At 41.5% G+C, this 26,879-nt stretch overlaps 1 protein-coding gene across 3 annotated transcripts in view; it reads right to left on the bottom strand.

Moving 5' to 3' along the window:
• Positions 1–21,548: 21,548 nt before the first annotated feature.
• Positions 21,549–26,879, bottom strand: part of FUNDC1 (FUN14 domain containing 1) — a 46,599-nt gene continuing 41,268 nt past the window's right edge. For all 3 annotated transcript variants that reach the window (XM_088160416.1, XM_014876829.2, XM_088160417.1), the window contains exons 4-5: positions 23,709–23,837; positions 21,549–22,183 (exon numbers count right to left, since the gene is read on the bottom strand). In XM_088160416.1, the coding sequence (XP_088016542.1) occupies positions 22,106–22,183; positions 23,709–23,837 (207 nt within the window). In that variant the 3' untranslated portion in view covers positions 21,549–22,105. The remainder of the gene's footprint in view (positions 22,184–23,708; positions 23,838–26,879) is intronic.

The raw sequence follows: 26,879 nt of genomic DNA on the forward strand, positions 1-26,879 counted from the left end.
AATAAATCGTTGCTCCAAGGTTTCAGGCAGTACAGGCACAGGCTGCACGTGAAAACCATGCAAAAGAAACAGCAGCCCTGCTGGAGGAAGGTCAGTGAAATGCAGAGTATCAGTAGAGTCCAGTGCATTTCCAGCAGAAAATCCTGTGAATTGTCCCTGAACCCTCAGATCAATTTTTCTGCACCTCTGCCTGCCCCAGTAAAGAAGCCACAGGAGGCTGTGGAGAAGGGGAGCATCTTCCTTGTGCACCAAACCACCACTGTAATTTGATGTTTTCTACCAGTCTTCAATCATTTTGTTTTCTTTCAAATGCAAAAAGAAAAAAAAAAAAAAAAATAGTATAATCTACTTTAGAACACAATTGCTTCTTTCTACATTACCTTCTCTTTGGGGTTTCTCTCACATGTTTATCTTTTTTATTCCTTGCTGTATTCACTCAGTAGTACAGACCAAGTGAAAACAAATTAATTTTAATGCCTTTTCTGGGAAAAATGAAAGTACTCCAGGAAAACCAATTTTGATAAAAGCTTTTTATTAAATGAAGATTGTTAATGACAACAACAGTAAGCAGTTGGCAGGAGTAAATTAACTGTGTGTTCTGACTACTCTGCAGATGATAGTGGTGGATGTACATAGGACTGCATTAGTTGTACAGTTCAAAGGAAGGAGAAAGCAGGAGGGAAGCTAAAGCTGGGGGAAACATGGAAAATGCTGTTTTTCTGATAAAAAGACAGCTATTCTAATCTCTTTCTGTTGGGATTGAGTTTTACTGGGAAACTTGAAATGAGTAGAGGCATACAAATTGTAAAGTGAGCCACCCAAAACTTTACAAAGAGGTTTAATTAAAAAACAAACAAACAAACAAAAACCCTGGATTTCACTCTGACCAAATGCTGCAGGCTTAGTCCATTTGTCTAAGTGGAAGGCCAGGTCTGACCGAGTTCTGTCAGTTTAGAGTAGGAAAATTTAAAAAGAAGAGAAGACCAGGAAGGTTTGACTAAAATCAGCATAATTTAGTGTTGCTTGTCTGTGAAGATATGTCTCTGCTTCTGTCACATGTGTGACTTATCCTCTTCCTGGGACTGGTTTTACAGGCCATGTTAAGGCTGGGCTGCCCAAAATCAGATTGTTCCCAGGCTTCTCAGATTAAAGTGAATTATGACTCTATGTGGATCATCATACAGCACACTAAAACCTGAACCAAAATTGAACTGTGGCATACACTTAATTAGGTACCAGAAATTAAGAATGGAAAATTACTACCTATTAATACTCTCTTCCTTAGGCCTGTCTTAGAAAAATATTGGATGCTGTAAGAGGCATTGCACAGGTCAGAGAGGGGATTGGATCAGGAGAATCAAACACAGCCCTGCCTGTGGCCAGCTCGTGTTGGGGAAAGGAGGGCAAACCCCAGTGTGGCTGCTCATTGTGATGCACTGTGGGTCAGCTGCTACCTTCAGTGAACAGTCCTAGAAATATTAATTCCTTGTGTTTTCCCATGCCTTTTATTACCTCATTCATTTTGTTTTTACCAGTCAATGAACATGTAGCCCATGAAGATAATTCTTCAGTGGCCAAAAAGGAATGCTGAGATATTGGACTGCAGCTGTGGAGTGCTCCAGACAACCAAAACAGGGAAAATCTGGCACCTTTGTGGCCATGGGTCTGTGCTGGCCATGTACCACATGGATACTTGGTGCATCATTCCTGCAGCTGCCTTCTGCCCCACCAGGAAGACAAAGTGGAAAGAGTGAATTTCCACATTTCATGGCCTTTTCCTCCTGGGCATGCCATGGGGGAGAGGAGAACAGAAAAACAGTTTCAGCCATTTGTGTCTCACTGGAAGGTTTCCTTAGCTGGAGTGACCTTTCCATGGCCAATTGCTCCAGCTCAGCTTGCTCCACCAAGGCACATTTGCACATGAGCTGCTCAATGAGATGTGCCATTGCCCTTTGGGGACAGAGGTATTGGGCAGGGATGAGGGATGGAGGCACAGCATCCCCACATGTGCTGCCTGCCTGGCACAGGCTGTGTGTGAGGTTTTCCTGTCCTTGTGTCCCCACCTCATCACCCCATCCCACAGACTCCTCAGCCTCTGGAAACTTGATGGAAGAAGTGTTCTGTCTCACAGAACAAGCTCAGTGGACAAGTTTCACTTTGCTGTGCCTGTTTGAAGTGTTTTGAAGTTCCTACTCATCTGATAGCCAGCTTTTTTACATAAGGTGTGAGCTTCTCAGGAGATATTTGCAATCAGCCTGACTTCCGTGTCATGGAAGTCACGGAGACTATGAGGGGCCACTCCCCTAAGTCCCCCACACTTCTGAAAGTACATGGAAAGAGAAATATTCTGGGCCTGGTAGATAACTCTGAGTTGCCCCCGCTGCATATATTCAGTGAGATCTGCATGAGGGAGTAGCTGTTCAGTTCCTCTCCACCCTCCTTATGTGGGCTGATTTGAGATGCAGGCACACTGGTAAAATGAACCTGACAGAAAAGCCTCTAATTTAATTCAGAGTGGAATGCAGATTTTTTTTTCTCAATTAAGCTATAGACGTGCATTTAATACAGCATGCAGTAGTTGCTGGGAAGAGTTAGAGAAACTTGTCAGTAAGACACCTAACAGTGATGGGAATGAAGTATGAACATGGAGCTTGGCATAACCAGACGTCAAAGTGCAGCTGAGGCCTCCCAGTTGTGTCACCTCTGCAAGAGCCAAGCACACCTTCCTCCCTCCAGATAACATCACTTTTAAGGTGAGGACAAATCACTTGGGAACACAAAGGCCCTGAGGCAGGGTGGCACAGTGACTCTCAGCCCAGACAGCCCCATGAAAGTCAGGGAAATGCTGCTGTCCCTCAAGTGCAGCTCCCAGACCCCTGTCAGACACTGCAGAACAAATGGGGGGCTGCTCTCATAAAGGAGGGAGGCAGCTATTATCCTCCTGACTGTACTTATTTTCCTTCCTTCACTCCTGACCTGTTTGGGATATCAATGGGACTGAACTCATGCAGGTCAAACATTTCCTGACATTCCTCTCACGCTGCCTTTCTGACAAAAACGAGAGGTTTGGCTCAGCAGAAGTGTTAATACACCTTCCCTCCTTTCCACCAGGCGTGTAACTTGCCAGTAGCCTGACTCTCCATGCCCATGATCAAAGCTCTCTCATCCAAGGAGGCCTACAAGCCCCTAAGAAACCCCAGCTCTGGCTCTGTTCAGCCAGACTTACCAGTCTGCTCCCTTCTGCCTAGGAAAATTGTCAACATTTCCCCAAGCCTTGCCTTGAGGACACGCCATCAGCTGAGGCTGCATGACTGATCCATTCCTCCCTCTTCTCCCATCCTCCATTTTCAAACTTCATCTTTGTAGCTGATGGATAAACAACAAAAAATCCCCACCAATCATATTTAAAATTCCCATGGCAATAAATAGATAGATAAATAGATAGATAGATTACAGTCAATTACCAGAAACTGCTATTGATCAAGGCTGGTTTAGAATTATACTTGCTTTCACGATCAAGCTTACAGTACAATTTGCCCTGCATTCATCATCTGTTTCAATCAAAATGAGAGGAAAGGAAATGACACTTATTTTAAATAAAAGGCTTTCAAGCTATTCTTGCAGGCTGCTTTGAGGATCTAGGACAGATCAAAGCTACTTTGAGAATTCATCCATTCTGCTCCAAGTATGATAGCTCGTCGTCCATAGGAAAAAAAAATTAAGGCAGTATAAGTTATCAAAGCAACAAGTGGATTTTGGGTTTCCAATAAGTGGTCTCAAAATTGGTGAAGCCTGCCAGGATAATAGCAGAACAGGAATGACAGTAATCCCCTCTGTCACAGAGACCAAGACATTGGCAATTGCAGGCACTACACCAGCTATCGTTTCTTAATCAAGCTCTGTCTTAACGATAGCTGGGTCATCTGTATGGATCAAAAGTCTTGGTCAATACCAGCTTCTAAAAAGTGACTGACCATGGCCATTCACTCCATGAATAGGTTAGGAATTGAGGTTTACCCAAACCTAATTCCTTTGCTGATTAGGACTTTATTCTAACTTCCAGCCTAAGGGCACTCTTGGGAAACAAATCTTTTTGATCTTTGTTTTGGCATTGTCCTTTGAATAATGTATCTCTTTTTTTTGCCATCCAATGCCTTCTCCTTACATAATGGTAGATAGCAATCACATCTCCCTTCAGCTTTCGGCCAAGTTTAGTGAACCAGACTTTTTGGCACACTGCCTATGTGATAGTTCATGTTTCTCCTGAGCTCCCAGCTCTGCTTTTTTCTCTGCCTGTTCCAGTCTGAGGGCATCTTCCTCGAATAAAAAGCAGCAATGCACAGTAACCTAAAAGAACTCTCTCTCACCAATGTGCTGCACTGTTCCTGTTACTCTCATCTCTGCTTTGCTCTGCTATGTCTTCTCAATATTTCTTTTCAATATTTCTTTCCCCTGCCTTCCTCCTTTCTTAGGTTTGTGCTTCCTCCTGGCCCTTCTCATTCCCACTTTTTCTGCTTCTTTTCTTCACTGCTGCTTTTCTCATAGAAGGCCAAAATAAGTGAGGAAAGTGTCGGGTCCTCCTTTCCAAACCTGTTGATTGAACGTGCTGAAGAATAAGTGATCTGCAGGGAATAGGATTTATTGGGCTGTTAGCTTGAATGGAGACGTCTGGCTCAGCCTGCCGAGTCTCTGAGCACAATTTCTCTCTGCATGGCTCCACTGCTGCTCTTCCTCTCTCTAAATGCACTTTGAAGGGCTTTGCTTTTGTATCAGTGTGTGAGGAGTATGGGTAAGACCTAATTTCAGGGATGGGAGAAGCAGACTTCACTGTATATCAGAGGTGGTTTCATGCCCTTATAATACATTTTTCAAGGCAATTGATCCTGATGCTTCATGGCTAACTTGGCTTCCATCCACTGAAATCAGAGCTGCTGTCCTGGTGGGGTTTTGTGTCTTTGTTTGAAGGCAACCTGTGATAGCACAGAAAGAAATGTCTTCACCTGGAGTTCATATTGAGCTTGTGATTAATATCAGTTCTTTTTATGAACGAGGTACCTATTTTGCTATGGTGCTACCTTAAAGATGGGACAAACTCCAGATCTTGTCAATGAAAGGATAAAGAAGGTTTAAGTGAGAGAAGAAACCCCACTGCCATGCCAGACATTTGCTGGTCACTAGCAAGTTCCACACCACAGCAAGACCATATTTATTTTTGTGTGCCAAATGCTGTAGCAAGGTTAGTGCACAAATAAATAAATGAGTTGAGATTCAATATTTAAGGGAATTTCAAATGGAACAAAAAGTACCATGAAAGTTGAGGCTGTAACAACCTCGATAGTGTCCCTTTAAATTTCACTTAATAAATACCAAGAGCTGAAGTGTTCTGTGGTTGTGCATATATTTGTAACAAACGGTTGCACAAATATTTGGCTCCTAACGATGAACTAACTGGTATGACATTTGCCAGGGAAAATTAATTACTTTAACGTGTGTTGTATAAAATATGAGATAATCATGTAATATATGTGTGTGCTGTAGAGTGTTGCTGAGTGACTAAGTTATTACCAAAGGAAATTTATGAGAAACAAACAAGAAACACTCAGAGATGCTGTAAATGTCATGCTATGCTCAAGGGCCTTTTGCGGCTGAATAATTTTTATGTGGATGAGGAGGACAGGATCATGCTGTGAAAAATCAAGTTAGAATGAGTTAATCTTTGTATTTGCACATAATTTTATTGGTATTTAATGTAGCTGTGATGTTTCTGTTTCAAATTGTAGGGACAGTTCATAGTGAAGATGACAAGATCGAATCAGACTGAACTGAGTGATCTCAGCATCAAATTTTAAGCTGTCTGTGTTCAGGAAGAAAAGCTGCCTATTAAAGAAATGGGAAATAAAGTGGTCCTGATAGTCAAGTCGTGGCTGCTGGTTGGGGAAAAATTTTACTGCCTAATTTATGTGACTTTTTGGAAGGGTGAAGAAATCTCCCTTTGAGGTCTTGCCTGTGAAGAGGCACGCACTGCTCTGTGCAGCTCTCAAGGGGGAAGGGTCAGGGACTGCCAGGGCTCTGCCCTCACCTCCCACCAGGATGCTCTGCAGGGTCTGCATGAGGCTGTGGGCAGCAGGGACAAATGGAAAGCAGTGAACTGAACTGGAGAAATAGGAAGTGGCGAGGGGAAAGCAGAGACACACATCCCTTCTCAGACAGAGAGCGTGGAGCACGATAAACCTGATCTCTAAATGGCAGCAGGAAATAATGCAGTAAAAAATCGCATCCATTACTTTCTGCCTCCTACCCCTAAATAAGAAATTCAGAGAGAGGAGACTCACTCTTGTGTGTATAGCAGAATAATTTGGAAAAAAATAAACCTCAACAAAGAAACAGAGCTAACTGGTTTGAGGGGGTCTTTAACCACCCTGATTGTTCTGAGGGTCATGATAAAGTAGGGTACAGCCCTTGGGGAGTGTCACCAGCATTCTGCCAGGCAGCAGTACAGAAAGCAGCTTCCCAGGTGGGGATCCTGGAGTCCTGCAGTTCCTACCACAGGAGAGGAATAACTTGGGAATGTAGAAGTGGAGGACAGTGTTGGTGAGAGTTACAGGATTTGTAAGCCTCAGGGAGTGTGGGGAGGATAACATCAACCTCAAGGCAAAGGACTTGAAGGCAGCAGATTTAATACAGAGGATAAATTCCTTTGGGAATCAAATCCATGAAGAAAGGAGTTCCAGAATAAATTGATGGCTCATTAAAAATAAATAAATAAATAAATAAATAAACAAAAGACTGTAGCAGCAGACTCACAAAATATCCCAGTGTGTAGAAAGGATAGGAAATGCAGTAGGAGATATCTGTGAAATCACTAGCTCCTCTATGATCTCAAGTGCAAGAAGGGAGAGTACAGAACGTAGAAACTAGGTCAAATATCTAAAAATGAATGTTAAAAAAAAAGCTCAGCATGAGCATACAGAGACAAAATCAGAAAGTCTAAAGCATAAAATAAAATATTTCTCCTATTCTTTGCTTATATTTCTCCTATTCTTTGCTTATACTAATAAGACATTTTAAGGGTATTTTTTAGTCACAAAAAGGGAAAACAAGGGAAGAATTACTCCATGGGCAGGAAAATCAGCAGATGATGCTGAGAAGCTCAGAAAGCTCAGTGCCTTTTTTAAAGAAGAGTAGAAGGGGACAAATATAGTGCTTCCGTTAAAAGCCAAGGCAGGGAATTGTGAAGCCAGGGAATTAGAAACAACAGGGTCAGTGGGATGTTGTAAATGAGTGTGTGCACTGTTTCTCACCCAGGATACCTTGGTGTGTCTCTGCAGTTATGGCCTGGCAGGAACCTGGAAAGGTGAGGGGGTGAATGCATTTCACTCCTGGCAATCTGGCTCATCATTTGCTCCCAGGTGCACATTCAGGCTTGTCCCTGTGGCCCCTTTTCCTTCTGTACAGCTGTCAACTGTGCTCTCACTCAGAAATGGCTGAGGAGATCACTGGGGCTGATCCAGGCAGTGGGATGTTTTGTCCATGGAGGTAGCTGGGCCAGACATGCTGGGAAAAAAACACAGAAGCTGTGTGAGGGGGTAACCAGTGATTAAACTGCTTGTTGGTGAAAGAAGGGTAAATAAGAGAATCCAGCTTCAACATTGAGTGAAGTCATAATCTGACGTGCAGCAACCCAAGCCCTGGGGCTGCTCTTATTTCAGCCCTTCCAGCACAGCTGCTGGTTGTCCCATCAGCTGAGGAGAGGAGGGTATTTTCTTTAATCCTGCAGGGCTGTCAAGGCAGTGAAGCTTCATCCCCTCATTGTGTGGAACAGCCTTCCTCTCTTCTCATCCCCTGCCTCTCCGTGTCACTGAGGGGGTTTGTTGTCTTACTATTAAAAAGTCAGAAGTGACTACCAGGTCTGCCTGCTCTTGGTTTTCTTAGCTTGTGCAGTTCTGATTGCTCCCAGTGTAAATCAGCTTCCTCAGTTTTCATTTGGGGTTTTTTTTTTCCCAACTTCTCTCACAATTTTCATGAATCATGCCTTACATTTCTATATCTTGATAGAGAAAGGGTTGCCTCTGTTTTAAAGGAGAAAACCTGGTTGTTGTGAAAGGTGCTGGAGAACAGTCACCTGCAATGAGATCCTTGAAATATCTCCTAGAAGAGAGCCAGAGCTCGTTCCTGTCTGCAGAGAGATCTGGGTAAGCTCCTTAAGCTAAATCAGCTTTCCTGAGCAGGTCTCTGCAGAGCACCAGGCTGACCAGAACCAGATCCAGTATTCCAGGGGAAGCACTTACTGGCACTGAAATGTCAGAATATTGAACCTATTTTCTATTCCACTCCAAATATCCCCCAACATCCTGTTTATGATTTGACCACTGGTTTTACACTGAGCTTCCAGGTGAATTTCCCAGTCTTTCCCTGACTTTGCTGTCTGTGATTTAGGACCAAGCACTGTGCAGAGGGCTTCAGGTCACTGCATCTGCTGGACATGATTTTGCATAGATGAGAATCAACACAGCTTTATTGTCCCACTGCCTTCATGCTCAGACTGGACAAAACTTCTGGGAAGTATTTTCTCTCCTTTGGCTTAGCCTAACCTAGATAACTTTGTGTCACCTTCAAAGGTTGCTTCTCCACCTCTTTTCTAGATCACAGCAAGATAATGCAAATGCCACTCATTGCCTTATACAATTCATTGGTGTATTAATAAAGGATCTAAAAAAAAAAAAGACTGGAAAAACATTCCAGTTACAAATATAGCAGATGCCAGGATTAAAGGTTCTTATGTCATTGTGATTTAGTGATTTAAATCCCTCTGTGCAACAATACAGATTTTAGTCATGGCTATATAAGGGCATTCCTGGGTTATGTCTTCCAGCGCTGCATGATTCCCATCATTAGGAAGTTTTCTGTATTCCCCATCCTAAATCTTCTTTACTTCAAAGCTGATTTGTTCTTGTTCTTGTTTTGATGGACATGATGAGTGGGTGATGATAATCCTCTTTATAACAACCTTGTACCTACTGGAAGACTGGGAGACAGATTTTCTGAGAACCTGATTTCAGCTTTAAAATAACTCTTATAAATTATTTTGCTTTTGTACCACTTGGCCACAAAATAGGCAGTTTTCATAAAAGAAAGAGACAGGAATGACCATTTGTAAACCGTCTCTATCCCTCTGCACCACAGGTTTAGTCCTTTGGGAGGTGACCTGTCAGACATTAAATTGATATTCTTATTTACCACTATTGTCTGTAAATTCTTTTAGTGAGGTTTGCAATTTTGTTCCAACAAAAATGTTTGGAGCCTTTGACTGGTGCCTCTGATCCCCTCTTGAACTTGCAGTGGCCTAAGTCACTGATTGCTGAGCCAAGGAAAGCTACATTAGGTAATCTAGGTAATAACACAATAGACTTCCTACTTCTTGCAATGCTGGAAATTAGGAAAAGAAGTGCAGATACAACAACAAAACCAAATTACACTGATTTTGGAAGTCACTCAGGAGTGATTTCTCACTGGGGTAAGACTGATGCTAAAACTTCAGCTGTCTGTGCCTGGCTCTGGGTGTGTCTTCTCCTCTCTTCAGAAAGAAACTTCTTGCACAAAACACCTTTTGCCTTCTCTGGAAAATTGAACTTGTTTTTCAAGGGACTGGAGCTCTCTCTGAAATCCAGAATCAGTCAGCCTGTGGATGCCTCACACCACCATTTCAGTTTAGATAATGGCTCTGGGGAGATCAAATCCATTTCTGCTTGTCCATCCATCATTGTCTTGAAAGGGATCAAGGAAGAAGCAAGGAGAAAACAAGACTGTTTGTGTCTCCTGATGCTGAGCAGGCTGGAAAACACCCAAACCCAAAACTGAGAATAATACATGTTGCACAGGAATGGTATCACTTTTAGCAATTTGAAGAAATACTTGTGCTCAAATTTCACTCAGCAAACGTCAGTTTAGAATGTCATGTAGCTTCTCAGGAGCAGCAAAAACGATGGGTAACAGCTGTGGGCATTGCCTTGTCACCCCCAAGTCAATAAGAATGGGGCAGTGCCCATCTGTGTGACCTGAGGAGCAAAACATGGCTTTATAGGTTTGGTTGTCTTTCCCAAAATCCCCACACTGTAACAGTGGGGCTGTTTTGTACTACTAAATTAGTGTCTGGAGTTTCTTCTGGTTTTACTCAGAGTTAGGATTAAAAAATACACGAAGGAAACGGATTTTCTTGTCTTTGGGCTTGGTTGTTTATTAAATAGTTTTTAAAAGTACAGAACGTTTAGCAACGTTTCTAGCCACTAGCTAGAAGTGAGGAAAACAGAGACCGATCTAGCTAGTTACAAGGTCCCTTAAACAGTCTAATAGAGAAATAACACTTATATTATTTATACTTTTAACTCAATAATTAAATTTTCATGACTTTCAGTGTGGTACTAACAGTTTAACTAGAAACTACTACTTGAAACTATGAAAAAGAAGGAAGATGAACACCAAAAGACACTACTTAAAATCTTTTATCTTGTCTTATACTTATTAGTATATTATAAAAATTTCAAATTGAAAACTCTTCACTATGTGAAAGCACACACTTCTATTTAATTACACACCTGTGATTATAAATTTATCATTCAAATCTGGAAGTTTTCTCTAAGGCCTCAGGTCGAAAACAGTGTTTTCTAGGGGTCAGTGTCAGAAATCTCAAAACTCCCAGGTTTCTGGGATCCAACACCACAACACAGGCAGTGCAGTGCTGCTCTCCCAGTCTCTGCAGCCTCCCCAGGGAGCTCAGCTGCTCGTGTACCAAGGAGCCAAAGCCCAGCCCTGGCACAGCACAGCTGTGTGACCTCGAGTCAGGCTCTGAGGAAGCCCCCAGAAAGTCTCTGCTCAGATTAGAGAGGTACAATTACAGTCAGAGGTGAGAAATTGAGAACAGTTTGGGGTAGAGCTCAAGAATTCAAGAGGGAAAACACCTGCAGGGAAACATATTGAATTGTTTAAAATAACAACAACAATTAAAAAAAAAAGGTGAGGCAATCTGGGGACTGGTCAGAAATTAGGGATGATCAGGTCATGTTTTTGGTGTTACCTCCTGCTGCACAGGCATAACCAGCTTTTTTGGGATGCCTGCTGTCCCTTGAGGTAAAGCTGCTTTGGGCTCCTGATGTCCCTGCCAGCCTCAGGGGTTCTGTCCCACACATGGAGAGAAGCTTCTGCCAAACACCAGGGCTATGGCTGTGTCCTGTCCATGTTCCATGGCATGGAAAAGCAGGAATTAGCTTTGACACCTCGAGGTGAAGCAAGGACTCAGGTGGGGTGCACAAACCCCAGGGGATGCTTGGACACACACATGGGCACACGCAGCCACTGCTGGCTCCCTTACAGATTTTCTGCCCCTCAGCAGGTTAATTCTGTGGGCAGCAGTGCAGGGGCTTTGCACCACCTAATTAATGGTTTGTCAATCAGTCTCATCTGTCTTCTTCTCAGAGCCAGGATTAACAGAAACACGTTTGAAACAGGTTTTTTTTGTGTTTGGGCTTGGATGTTTATTATATCTTATTAGAAAGCACAGAAAGTATGACAGCACTTCCAGCTCCTTGCTAGAAGTGAGGAAAAATGGCCACAGAGGCAACTGCTACAAGGTCTTTTAAGGCTAAACTGTCCAATAGAGAATTAACACCTATATTAGTTATACTTTTGACCCAATAACTAGATTCACATGACCCTTGGAGTGACACTGACTGACCAAGCAGAAACTACTACCTGAAAACTATGAAGAAGGAAGAAGAAGAAAGATGAACAAAGAAGGAGACAATGCCCAAAAATCTCCGTCTTGTCCTATATCTATTAATATACTATAAAAACCTCAAATTTAAACCCCATCACCCTGTGAAAGCACACACTTCTAATTCACTACACACTCGTGATTTCTACTGCACCACTCATATTTAAAAGCTGTCCCCAAGGCCTCAGGTCAAAAGCAGTGTCTTCCAGGGGGTCTGTGCCTAAAAGCACAGAAAGCTCAAAATCTCCAGGCTTCTGGAATCCTACAAGTTCCAGCTGGATTCAGCTTCAGCTATGCCTTTATTTTTCCTAAGTGCTGAAATTCAACCGAAGATGAGCTTGGACATGCAAACTGGCACAGCAGGTGCTGAGCAGAGCAGAGGCTGTGCTGGAGGATGAGCTGGTGTCCATGGGGAGCTGGGAAGGAGGGGAGCTCCTCCTCAGGTGGCAGCAGGACAGGAGCCTGCCAAGGTCCCAGCTCTGGGTGTCCTGTCAAGGTCACCTTGGCAGCTCTGAGGCCTCTGCAGTGCAGCTGCACTTGGGTCCCATCAGGTCCCCCAGCCTTGGGAACCACAGGAGAATTTCAAGATCTGTGAGGGTCTGCCAGCCACCCTGCAGGGATGCTCATGTCCCACTGACAGATCTCTGGAATCTGGGCCTGCACAAGCCCTGGAGAAGAAGCCCTTCAGACAGATGCTGTCAGTGCACTGGGCAGGGTGGCTGCCATAGGTGGGTGTTGGAACCCTGAATCCTGGGAGTTTTGAATTTTCTCTACTTTCTGGCACTGACACCCTGGAGAACACTGCTTTTGACTTAAGGCCTTGGAGAAAGCTTCCAAAATTAGAGATGGGAGTTGGAATCACTGGAGAGTAGTTTGAATAGAAATGTGTAATTTCACATGGTGAAGGGTTTGGAATTTTACCTATAGTAATAGGTATTAGACAAGATGGAAGTTCTTGAGTGTTGTCTCTACTTCCTTCTTGTTCCTTCTTCTTCTTGGTTTTAAGTAGTAGTTTTTGGTTTTATAGAAAGTACTGCACTGCGGGTCACAGGTGTTTGGTCATTGAGTCAAAAGTATAAATAATATAAATGTTAGTTTTTAATTGAATAGTTAGACCTTAAAAAATCTTATAACGAGCAAGATACAGCTCCATTTTTTCATTTTTAGCTTGTTAGCTAAGTTCTGTAGCACTCGCTGTATTATAGATAAGAATTAATAAACAGCTGAGTCCAAACACAAAAGTCCATCTCTCATGCTTCAATCCCAACTCTGACTGAATACAAATGAAAGAAGAAAATAACCACTAATAGGTGGAGAAGACCTTTGTGTCTCTGAACACTTCTCTCATTTTCCCAGTGCTGATTATTCCACACTGGCTGTTGCTCCCACAGCTCCTGCCTCTCTGGTTTCCTCCAGCCAGCCTGGTTAGGGGGGTGCTGCTGATGCTGGGCACTGTGGAAGCTCTCTGGGAAGCCTCTTTTCCACCCTTTCGTTGGCATCTTCTGGCAGCTGATTTCTCCTGCCAGCTGGAGAGAGACTGGTTTATCCAAATGCTTTCTGCAGAGGCTGCTCCCCTCAAGAGTTTCAGATTTCTCCATCCTATTTCCTTATTTTTCCATTGAACACAGGTCCCTGTGGTGCTCCCCAAGGAAGGAACTGAATGCAGCTGTAGGAGAAGGTAAATGAAACACCCTCTGCAGCTTGTCACCTTCCCCTGCCTGGTCTCATTCCTTCAGCCCTATTTCATTTCAGGCTGCTCCAGGCTGGGAGTAGGATGAGCCTGGGCTGTCAGTCCATACCCTGTCACCCCCACCACGGGCAGTCCCCACAGCTCCAATCCCTGGGATGGATGGGGATAACAAGATCTTGCTCCTCTGGGCAACACAGGATTCAACCAGCCCACAATATCAAGGAGAGGAGTCTACCTGCTATTTTTAAATTTCAATTTTTATTTTAATATTTTTTTTTTATTTTTGTTTTTATTGGCAGCAGTTGAACCATATTATAAAGGAATCATGCTTCTTTCTAAAATGCATCTAGCAATAAAAAGGTGTGGAGACCAAAAGAAGGTATGTGTAGGTATAACATATGAAGGATTTGTATTCCTCTCCTTTCTTATTCAACCTGTGGATGACAAACTGCATAGTTCACGTATTTACAGAGCTTTGCAAAAGGTCCCCAGTTACTTCCTCTCTAATATCCCTAATGTAGGGAAAAACACCATTTGAAATTGTAGAAACATCTGAAACCCTTTGCAAAAGTAAGCATACCATTGCTCTTCTATTGAAAAGAAAGGATTTTCCCTGAGAAATCCTATTAATAGATACTATTTGCATAAATCTTTTGTGCAGCAGACTCCAAATAATTTCTATCATATACTTTACCAGTGGCATGTATGTTAAAATAGTGTATTTTTAATAATATATTCATGTTGTCACTTACAAATCTCCACAGCCATGACTCACCAGTGTCTAATTTCTCCTGAGGTCAAGTGCAGTCAAGCTTAGAGATCTGTAAATGCCCAAACTTCATTAAACACTCACCAGTCCTCAGTAATTCCCATTCTAGTAAGTTATCACAAATGTCCCACAAAAGCTTTCCAGCATCTCCCACTCCCTTTACAATCCTAGGATGTGATTTATTACTCCAGTCTGGGTGCTCTGAGAACTTTTTAATAGTACTAATTGCCTTATTATCCACTCCAGTGCGAGAGTAAAACCTTTTGACATTTTCCTTCCTTCCCTGAGGAAAACAAATCCCAGTTCCTGGGATATTGCCTTCTGCTCCCTTTGTGATTACTGGGGCGAGGAATTCCTTTAGGCCCTTTGCCTTATCAGCCTCATCTGTCACCAACTTTCCATTCCCATCTCTCTTGGTGCTCCCTAATCACTTTGCATCTTCTGTTATTCTGTGTTATTTTTTTCCCTCTTCCTTTTTTACTTACAGTGTCAATCTTCATCACATATTCTATTCCTTATTTTCTATCGATGTATTTTTTTTTCACATCAGGCTCTGTGATACTTACCTTGCCCCAGTTTACTATTTTTAAATTAGTGTAGGAGTGCCTATTGAAAAAAAGAAATGCATTTTTTTCTGGCTGTTCCATATTTAAGAATTTGCTGCAACAGCTCCAAGAAAACCACACATATACACAAATTCCTGTGTATCTACCAGAGGATCTTAATTTTCTAAAAGCAAATCTAATATTACAAAAAAACCCCAACAAACTCATGACAGGTCTCTAACCTTTCCAATGCTGATAAATAAATTTGCTTTTTTCTCTTTTTTAGGTGATAAGCTGGAATTAATTGCAGTGCCACACCCCCTCAGGATCTATTTTTCCTGCTCTGCGTGAACAGTAAGAAGAGAGCAGCCACAGAAAGCATTTCTGTTGCATGTTCAGATGTGAAGGAGCACAAGACTAAACCCAGGAGAAGGATGGAGGGGCCGAGTGGGCTAAAAACTCCTGATGTTGATGGGAGGGGAGCACTGGAGTTTTCTGCTCACAGCAGGATGGTTGGGCAGCAAGCAGTGCTGTGTCAGGTCAGCTTTGTTCAGCCAAATCCTGTAAATTCCTGAGAGGGGAGCACCCACAGCCACCCTGGGTGACCTGTCCTGCTGCTGCACCACCCTCCTGCTGGGAGATCTTTCCCTAATGTCCAATGTGACCTTCCCAAACCACAACTCTTGTGGCTGCTGCCCCTTGTTGGGAAGAATTTGGCTCCATCACCTTTGTGACTCCCCTTCAGGTGGCTGTAGCTGCCTCAGGTTCACCTCAGCCTTCTCTTCCCCAGGCTGAGCAACCTCAGCTCCCCTGGTACCCTGATGCTTTAGACCCCTCATCAGCTTAAGTGTTTTTCTCGGGACCCTTTCTTCTTGCTCAACACCTCTCTTGAACTGGAGGGCTCAAAAGCAGTCATGGTATTCCAGGTGAGGTCTCCCAGGGCTGAGTATAGACAGACAGATAATAAATTCCCATAATTGCTGACCATGCTCCTGCTGAGGCACCTCAGCCTGTGTTTTCTGCCATGTGCAGGGTTCCTTCAAATTCCACCATAACCCCTAGGCCTTCCACAGCAGAGCTGCTACTTCTTCAACCTCTGCCTATGGGGTTCAATAGGCCAAGGAAAAATTGGGATTGTTCAGCTTAGAAAAAAAGAAGACTTTGGGGTGACCTAATTGTGGCCTCCCACTACCTGAAAGAGGCTGATGGAAACGTTTGAGAGACTGTTTGCAAAGGCATGGAGTGGCAGGATAAGGGGGAATGGCTTCAAAGTGACAGAGAGCAGGTTTAGATCAGGTGTCAGAGCAATTCTTCCCTGTGAGGATGGTGGGACCCTGGCACAGGCTGCCCAGAGAAGCTATGGATGTCCCATCCCTGGCAGTGTCTAAGGCCAGGCTGGGTGGAGCTCTGAGCAGCCTGGTCTGGTGGAAGGTGTCCCTGCCCATGGCAGGAGGCTGGAATGAGATGATTTTTAAGATCCCCACCACTCCAAACCATTCTGTGATTTCCAGTAAGGCAGATTTGCCACAGAACATTGACATAAGAGGATACAGGGTACCCAGCTTGACACCCACTTGAGACAGACAAATTCCTCTTCTTGTGTCTTACCCTTAACTCCCCCACAGTGAGCACTCCCTGGTTTCCTGATTCTGTGTAGACTACTCGAGGGTCTCAAAGCCTAACCAGAGATTCCTGTAATAACATAAAAAGAGGAAAAACGTGTGCACCCCTTCCCTGGTTTGTTCTACCTTTGCTTTCACTTATGAACCCTGAGTCACTGAAGCTTGTGCATTTATATTCCATATAAATAGAAAAAACATTATTAACGCCATAGAAAGGCATTCTCAATATTTTTAACAATCATACACTAAGAGCATTAAGAATGTTGACTCCTTGATTGCTGTGAATTTTCCTTCCTCCTCTTTATTGTCCCAAGTGGATTTCGAAATAATATTTGGCAACTCTTGATTTTCAAACATTCTTTTCACACATCTGTAGGGTTTTCTTACATTTACAGATTAATTCAGATGTATTTTGGCTTGGATTTCTGTCTCAGCAACACGTAGGCTATCAAGGCATTTTGATTGCCTCACTGGAGAGGATTTGAAATCAGTAAATAAAAATCTGTAATTTGGCTGCAGTATGAATTTGGTGTCTGTTAAGCACAGAAGAAAACAGAATAACCTCTACTTCACCATTAATACTTCAAGAAAATAAGATGTTCAATTACAAATCATGCTAGATATATTGGTCCTAATTCTTCAGGTCCCATGAATGTGTATGGCAAGTGTTTGAGAGTCTCTTGTTGGGACAAAAGTTCAAATTATCTACATTAAATGAGAATCATATAGCTCAATACTCAATTCTCTTTGTGGATTAATATTTTATATTAAGTGGTTTTGTTTTTTTTAATATACAGTCCACATGTGCAGAAATGGGTTTTTGTACAGATTAGGGCTATGAGGATTTGATTTTGTGTGGTTTGATAGTGAAACCAAAAAAGCCTTATCAAGGACTGAATGTACAACAATATACTCCAGTTCCCAGGTAAGCATCCTACCAAATGGGCAGCAAAATATCCTGGGTGTAACCTGCTTTCCTTTCTTCCTGTTGGAGCATTCCCACCTCAAGCAGCTCATTCAGCTGTTAACAAATGCCTCCAGGTAAACTTTGAGGTAACCAGACCAAGTTCCTGTCCATGCTCCATGAACATTGAGATACATCCACACCCCAGAATGTGTCAGCAGCAGAGACCAAGTTATCTCACACCAAAATACCTTCTGCTTTGGAAGGTAGGGCACTGCTCTAGGAAGGAGGAGAGGTTTCCCAGGAAATGGAATGTGGCCTCCAGCTTCCCTGAGGTAAGCCAGAGGCATTAGCTGTCGGGAAGTCCCACAGCTGAGCTGACTTGTGGGATTTATTCCCAACTTCACCTCATTTTGAAGCACTGCATTTCCTCTTTTTCACAGCTCAGCATATGATGTGGTGCTCTGTTCCAAGGAGCTGTGAAAAAAACAGAAGGCAGGCAACACTATAGCAGGGAGGCAGGAACACAGACTGCTCTGAGGAACTGGGAAAAGGGGAGAGGGAGGCAGAAAACCTCTGAGTGTGGAATTCATGAACTACTCAAATTTGTACCACTGCAGTGGTTTACCCAAGCTATGAATTGAAGTCAGCCTAGGTCCAGCAAGATTTCCTAGTCCAAGCCTATCAGCAGTTGTGCTGGAGTTGGCTGTGCTGTGTCCAGACCAGGCTGTGAGACAAAATCCCTTATTACACCTCTGTGCCACCTCCCACAGCACTCCAAGATTTAGATGCCTCTAAGCTTGAATGTGGGACCAAACACAACCAAAGGTTCAGGCTATGCTGTATCAGCACCAGATGTTTTGTGCACACTCACCTCACAATCATCTTAATTAAAACTGGCTTCCAGTCTTACAAGTCCTGATGAATGTCAGCTGACTCATTTCCCAAACTACCCCAAAATAAAAAACACCAGCTCTTCCACATGTCCCACAGCTGGGACATCACTGCATCAGACCTGCTTCCCAATCCAACAAGGGAGGATGGCACCTCCTTCTTCTGCTAGATTTGATTCTTGTTCTCTCCCACCACTTACTGAGCCCATGCACAGTCGTAGGGTGCATTAACTTTTTGGGGGGTTTTTTTGGTTCCCAATCTCCCTTCCAAAATATCATGCTGTTCTAGTTTGAGTGAACATTATCTTTTTCCACTATCACCTACAGACCCCAGGGAGCTGCATATCATAAAAGTTTGGTTTTTAAAGTAATTCTTTGAGATTTCCAACAATTTTCAAAAGGTTAGAGGGAGGCATTTACTGATGCTTTTTCACATTACTGAATTCACTGTAATTTATGGAGTCTGCACAGGCAGAATTACTGAATTACAGTCCTGACTCCTACATTTTATTCTGTTTGCCTCTCTTCTTCTTAAGCCCTTATGACAAATGTACTTGAATCTGGGAGGCAGCTCTATCTTTTAACTACAACATTTTAATTCTCAGTCTGGCTGCTGAAGCAGAAACAGCCTTCAAAGTTTCAGCCAAATTCTGGCCTCTTAAAATTCAGTAATAAGATCACAGTGGCATCTCACCTTAAATTAAAATGTACTGCCCAATGCTTCTTTAACTAAAAATAAATTATTTCAGGAAATAGATTATCCCATTAAGATAACAGAAAACAAATAGATGATTTATTAGCAATCTCTCCCCAAATGCACTAGTTAATAAGCTTTCAAAAGCTGTTCACTAGAGGGATATGTGCCATGCCTTCCTCAATCATTATCTTAGCATCCAACTTTGAAAAGTGGCTGCTAACAGATACTTGAGGGAAAAAAATTTACACAAGCCTGTAGAGGGAAAAGGTAAGATCAGCTGGAATTTCATTGTGAACTGCACCAAACAATATTAACCATGGCCAGAGAAACCTGAAGTGTTTTTTCTCCCACTGTTAGATATAACTGAGACTCTTGCAATGTAACCCCATCTTTCCCTGAATGAAGGGCTCTTCCTTGGTCTCAGCAGCACACAGCAGAAATTAATTCCACAGACCCATCGGGCATTATGGAAAGCTGTTTCCCACTGCCAGGTCCATGTCTTCCACCTTTAAGTTCTACAGCTATACAATAAAAACCATAGAAATGCTGGGTCAGCCTTTCATTAATTTAAGTATTTCTAGCACCTTCCTTCTTAATCAGTTTTCTAAAACTGATTCCCGCCCCCCCACACCCCCCCCCAAAAAAGTTCTTCAAAAATTTTTATTCCATTTTTTTTCTTTAGAATCATGGAATCATGGAATGGTTTAGGTTGGAAGAGACCCTAAAGATCATCCAGTTCCAACGCCCCTGCCACGAGCAGGGACACCTTCCACTCTCCCAGGCTGCTCCAAGCCCTGTCCAGCCTCGCCTTGGACACTTCCAGGGATGGGGCAGCCACAGCTGCTCTGGGCAACCAGTGCCAGGCTTACCAGCCTTTCTCCTCTCTATCTTCTTAGCCTGGACTATTTTTTGTCAGAGAGGGCAACAGTAACTCTGAAATCATCCCAGAGCAGACTTTACTGCCAGAAACCCAATATTCCTGTTACACTCCATTCCAACCCCATCAACATCCATTTTTTGACTGTACCTTTACAGAGCAGTCCCTCGCACAGGTGACACTGTGGCACATACAAAAATCTCAGGTATTTGCAAGAAAAGCTGCACTTACCTTGGTCCTTTACCACAGCTGCCACTCCATCACCTCACCCTGCCAGCTGTACCTGGAGCTGCTGGCAGTATCCCCTCTGCCTTCCCTGCCCAAGGAACTGCATCAGCAAGTCCTGCCGTGCCAACAGCCATTCCCCTCTTCCAGTCAGGAGTCCAGGACATGAAGTCAATCCCAGTACAAACTACCAGTGTTCATCTTTTCAGTAACACCATTTCTCCTTGCCTTTTTAGTTCCTCAGACAGTTTGACATGTACAACATTATGTCTCTTATTCCAAAGGCTTAAAAAAATAAAAACTTAAAAACAAAACAAAACCAAAAAAAAACCCTATAGAAGGCTCAAATGTGTTTCAATCAATTCTTGATCCATTGATTGAAAATCTCAGATGATGACAACAGAATAGCAGAACTACTTTCCTCTGCAGAAAACAGTCTTGCATCCTACTAGTACTTTTGGTTTTAATTCTACTTCTAACAATGAAGTAAATTTCCTGGTCACATGAGCAGTCTTTTTAACAAGCTCACTAAAGGATCCTCCTTTGAAATCCTTTCATAAAGTACACAAAAAATGCATATTTACAGGTTCATGGTACTGAGGTGGTCACTTAATCCCCAAAGCCCTTCAGGATGCCCAGTTCATTCCAGTCAGAGTGGATGACTCACATCAGTTGGCTTCAGTACCCTTTGGACATGCCAAAAAACCCATGAGCTCCATCAGCAGGAAAAAGCTGACTGGTTGGTTACCTTCGCATTATTCTTTGGGCTGAACATCACGGCAAAGGCTTTCACATTTTAACATTTTCATCTTTCTTTGTTTTACTCTAAATCCCAGATAACCCAGTAGACACATTCCTCCTTGGGCTTCCCATTTCCAACAAACTGCAACTGTGCTTATATAATTTCAGATATTCACTTTAAAACATTTAGGATCCATGTACTTTGGGTTTGGGGGTTTGGTTTGGTTTGGGGGTGTGTGTATTAAGATTTATTTTCCAAAGGCTTAACCAGGCTTGATGAAACCCTTAATGCTCAGAGGTATGCAGGACATGCTTCACACCTTACTCACCTTGGCCACAAGTACACCACAAACATAAGGTCAACATGTAATACAAACCTCTGGAGCCAAGGGATGCACAAATCTAAATATTTAGGTTAGTATGTCCAACATCCCATGTCCTGTGCATCCCAAGCTCACACCCACCCATCCATCCATCTAATACTACTGAACTACTACTGCTGTTCACAGAAGGGAACAGGAACCCAAGAGAACCTTGGTGGGAGAGATTCAGTTCACATTCATCTGCTGCTACAGCAAAAACCAGAGAAACTGGGGCAGAGCAAACTCTTCCTTGTGTAGAAATTTCTGAAAGGTTCACAAGTTTGTAATGCAGAAAAATGCACTGAGTGCTTGTTTGGATGTTCAGCTTCTTTAGAATAACTTGGTAACAAATCACTAAAACCACCTTAAAAATCTGTCTGGGCAAACACTGCCATCAGGTACCTGCAGGCTATAACTGAAAGGCTTTCTTATTTTCTATGTACACAAAGGCCAGTCTAAGTTAATTTTCACCTTTAATAAGCCCATGATTCTTTGTTATTTAATACTCTGTAAAAAGGTATTACAGATTATTGCAGTGACTTCTAAAGAAGATGCACAGCCAGGAGGCTGAAACTACAATATCATATACAGTATGTAGTCATTGATACTACCTACTACAGCATGAAGAAAAATACTTTTTAAATAAACAGTATTTAACTGAAAACATAGAAATGGAGCTTTCATTCTTATCATATGGTTACATAGCTATATTCCAAGATAACATTTTAAAAAATGCTAAATCTTGAAAGGCCAGATATACCAAGTCATGATGAGGATGAACCAGTTTTGCCCAGAAATGCTATAAAATGAGCACACTGCACAGTTTTTCAGCAAATCTTAGTTTTGCCAAGCTTCAAGAGGCAAAAGCCTGAAATGCAAAAGCTCCCAAGTTGTCTAGCTAGTCCACTTGTCTCACTCTGGCAGGCCCAGTGACCCACACTGCTTGCAGACAGCGTGGCACCACAGCTGATCTTGGCCGACACGGATCCCATCAGGAAGAGACGTTCGGGTCCTTACGATGCCAGCCCCAACAAAAAGCCTCCAACAAACCCACTGGACACCACGATGTTCTGCTTGATAAATTCTGTGGACTGAGAAGAAAAACAATATTAATGAAGTTAATTGTATCTGACTTTATTAATTAATACTTATTACAACTTCCTGGAAACAAGGACATTAAATTGTGGAGAAGGGTGCAGGGGGAAGTGATGTGTCTAAAACCATATAAAAATAGGTGGCAGCAATATAGTGCAAACTGACTCTCAGCTATCTTTAATGACATATTTAAAACACAGTGAGCCTTTTAAAAGTCAAAATACAGAGGAATTGTTACAGCAATTTCATGCCAATACCACTCTTGTTTTGATTAAAACAAGACAGATGTTTTACAAACTACCTTGTCAAAAAAAGCATGAGTACCACCATGACTTCAATTGCAATCATATGACAATTGTTTAAAAAGAAAATACTGCTTTTTTTGAAGATCACTGGAAAAGAAATACACTCCATTATGAGCCAGTTTCCTAACAACTTAATCTTAGAAAAAACTACTTATGTATGATGACATGGGTATAGAATATTTCATGAAGTAGCAGCACAGAGTAAAACAGCTTTTACCAAATGTGTCATTTTATAAATATTCTGCTTCAAACACTTCAGATTTGCAACTAACACACAGTGACAAAAGAGTCATATAATCTGAGAAGAAAAAAAAAAAGGAAAACCCCATCCTATCCCACCCATTTCTACAGGGCGATGGAGAAGGAGACGTTAAGCTATCTGAAGTACAGAAGAAGCAAGAAAACCCTCAATCTTGAACTTTCAGTTCATATTCATATTAAAATTTAAGATAATTTTTATCAATCTATATGCAACTCCATACAAGTTAAACTTGAGATGTCAAAACTCATTAATTACAGAACACCAGTGTGGCTGCTGTTTCGCTATCTGCAACACATTCCCAGTCACAATTCTCAGTTATTCAGAATGAAACTTAGATTGCATGTATGGAACATGAAAATATGTGAAAACAGGTTTTAAAAAACCCCAAACAACCACAAAATTGATTAAATGGAAGTCTTCAAATGACAGGGTGAAACAGCCCCCATGACACTAATCAGTATCACAGCTATCTCTACTCAACATAGTAGGCAACTGGCAGATTCTGAAGACAGATATTCTCCAAAATGTATAAAATTAGATAAAATCACAACTCCTATTACAAAGTAACTACAGCTTTTCTGCAGAAAAGTCATTCTTGTCTAGACAAGTAATTTTATTATCAGCAGTCTAAGAAGATTTGGGGTTTGTTTTTGTAGTTAATGTTTTACCCACACCATCCTGAACTTTTTACCATGTCATGACCTTATTGGCTTTGTCACCTGCCAAGAACAAGTTCGTGTGTCATTTTTAACAGTGGCTAAAACAGAAAGCTAAATGAATAAAAGACAGCACAGTCTGGTAACCTTGATAAATTACTATTTAAATATACTATTAGTAAGCCAAACTATTTTTGATGTGTTCAAGGTTTGCATCTGCATTTTCAACTCATTATCACTGGCAGTGGAAGGTAAGAAAATCTGACTGGCAAAAAGGAGTTTATCACCTTAGACTCACCTCTTCAATTAGAGTGTTGATTTCAGGAGTTGCCTTATTTGCACGTTTTTTCAACTGTTTTTTTGCTTTGTTTACATCTTTTTCAACTCTCTTCCAGTCAACTTGTACATATCCACTATGACTAGCAATCTAGGGAAATAAAGGCAGTTAGTACAGCTGCAATTGACATTTCATGAGTCAAAATGCATTGTCTTGGTGCCTATAAAATAGTTTTTTCTTATTTTTACTTATGACAGATACAGGAAAAGACATTGTTCCAATTTCAGCAGGTTCTCTGCTACAAACCTTTCCTAAGTGACAGCAGTTCAAATTAGAACAAGCAATGGCAAAGTTCAGTAGGCTCGTTAATTTTACTAGTTCTCTGTTTCTTAGTTATAAAAGCTTTGCAGTTTTCTCTTCAGCATTTACTGCAACTTTACTTCTAAGAAAAACACATTGATAGGACAACAATGAAAAAACTCCTTTGTTTCAGCTTCTTTCAGGATTGTAGAATTCTGATTTGTGACAGAGTATCTGGGGCTAATCAAAAGCATCAATAGAAATACTGAAAACTCTTTATTTTATCCTACACAATTTAAACTGTCCAACAAGAAAAAAGAGTACTCATTACAAGAGAATTCTCACACTTCTTACAAAACAAAACCATTAAGCAGAAAAATAACACAGCCTGAGAACAGCACAAGTTCTGTAAAATCAGAAAAATGAGTAAGTTTGAGGAGACTGGCTCATACCAATTTACAAACACAAACTTCCAAATTTTTTAGCATGCCTAACCATCATCCCAAATCTTTGCCTTATTTCTGTTACTAATATTTGACTGCTGCATGTCCTAGAGAACAGTTAAACAACTCATTATTTGGTGGGAAAAAAAAAGAGAAAAAAATCAAAATTAAGGATTACTGCTTACTTTAACTGTTAGAACAAATAGATATAAACCGCTAAACTTACATGATTGTTATACAAAAATGCTCTGTAAAGAGTGAGATTTCTCAGATACTTCTTAATGTCACATGTGTCAGAAATTCACCCAATTTACCTAACAGCCTTCTATGCAAACTGTCCAACTAGTAAACACAAGTCACAGATATTGAACTTTTGTGAAACAGGTATTTAAATATACAATTTATTAGGTGCAGCCTAAATACACGATTTATTAGGTTTAGTTTCACATCACTGACAGGCTCTGAAGTTTGACGTTCACATGGATCTTTCTACCAAGTAACTGAAATTAGACCATCTAGCTTCTACTACAACTGCCACAGTAACTAAGCAACCTATTTCACCAGAAACTGAGGATTTCATAATTCAGGGAAAAAAAATTAAACAAGTGTCAGACAGATTTTGTCTGAATTCAAAACAAAGCTTATAGAAGATCACCTCTGCAAGAAAGTCAACTTCAGATTCCATGGCTGCATAATTAAAAAAAACCAATTCACTGGACAAATACAAAATGAACTCACTATATTTTAAACTCTCTTTTACTTCATGCCTCAGAATGTAATTAATAACAAATTAATTGACTTTTCCTGTCTACTGTAAAACCATTTATTCACATGGGCAGTAGTGCCAGGCAGGGACAGCTCATTAAGGGCTGTCTGTACAGTATCAAAGCAGGAAACCACTTTGAAAGCTGTACTGGTTGCACATCCAGTCACTGGATGACATACCAGAAAAAGAAAAATAGCTGCACATTGTGGCAATTGTTATTTTATGAATTTAACATAACCACAAGAATTTCAAAAAGGTCCCAGCATTGAATTGGTGCCGTCTCACTCATACAACTGAAAATTAAATGTGACTGCTCTACTCAGTCCAACACAATGTAAGAAATGCTAATGTATCTGCTTGCTTGTAAAATGCAAATGGATCTTAGAAGAAACATTTCATTAAGACAACTTTAATTAGCTCAGTTATCCAGACAGCACAGAGATGAGGCAGAAGTTTTTAATTAAGATCTGTTTGTAACTACTGCAGAGCTTACACTTGTATCAAAACCAGATATCTTTTCTCCCTGAACTTTGTAGCCCTGAAATAAGAGATTCCAAATTCTACTTTTTGAGTGTTTACAAAAAAAGCAACAGAGGGTAATGTTTTGAATATAAAATTTTTAACTGAGAAGAAAAAAATCCTGTACTTTGGCAGTGAGAGAGTCTGTGTCGTATCTACTTTGGCTGCAACCCCACTAATTACATAATTTCATATATAAGTGCAGAAATAATATCCCTGAACTCAAATGCTGAAAAAACATTAGACTCTAATGTATCATAAAAAACCTATTTGCTTATAACAGTAAATTTACATAAATGCAAAATCTCAAAATTTACTAGTATTTTGAAACTCAGGCCCTATGATAACCAAGTAAAATAACAGTATCCCATTATCATATCCATGCTTGGATATATTAAGGTGTCATATAGCTCTATGCATATTAATTGCATATATTATTAAAGAGACTTATGAGGAGTGGATTTTAGGTTATATAGGAATCTCTCTGTATATGATAAGGCAGTATTATCTATATATCTCATAGCTGATTATTTGTTCAAAACCTTCCAAAAGTGTTGAAAAAATATGAATTTTTTTCAAAAAGGCAATTGAGGAAATGCATCAGTGCAGGAACACTAAAAATGTGTTATCTTTCTCAACATTAACCAAAGAAAACGGAGAATCTTCAAGGGCAGACCTCATTTTGGGGGTGATAGTGGAGAAGCACACAGGTACTTTGTTAGTGCGAAACATTACCACAAATAACGAGCAGAAAAATGTTTTGGAGCAAAAAATCTGTACAGCAAGATGGGACAAAAGAATTTAATTTCCTCAAGGCAAAATCTCACACTAAAAGAGCCCAAGCAAGGCCAGAGGGCACAGGAGAGCTCAGCTGCAGTGCACAGAAGCCAGAGGCACTTTGAGGCATTTTCTGCTGTTCAGGAAGGGAACAACCCCCAGTTTCCACATCAGATCTGACAAGTCTCTAAGCTCGGCACTGACAAGGAGGGAGTGACTGAGAAGTGACACACTTTGTGTAAGAGCTGAACTGCAGAGCTTGTACCCTCAGCCCCCACCTGCAGGCACAGCTCTGCTGTCCCCACGGCAGGTTACAGACACTCTGTCCCTCCACCTCATGTCAGAACCTGCCAGAAACTTGGCATTTCTTTATCAGGCCAACTTCCA

Source organism: Sturnus vulgaris, chromosome 2, assembly GCF_052056855.1.
Source record: "Sturnus vulgaris isolate bStuVul1 chromosome 2, bStuVul1.hap1, whole genome shotgun sequence".
NCBI classification, from domain to species: domain Eukaryota; kingdom Metazoa; phylum Chordata; class Aves; order Passeriformes; family Sturnidae; genus Sturnus; species Sturnus vulgaris.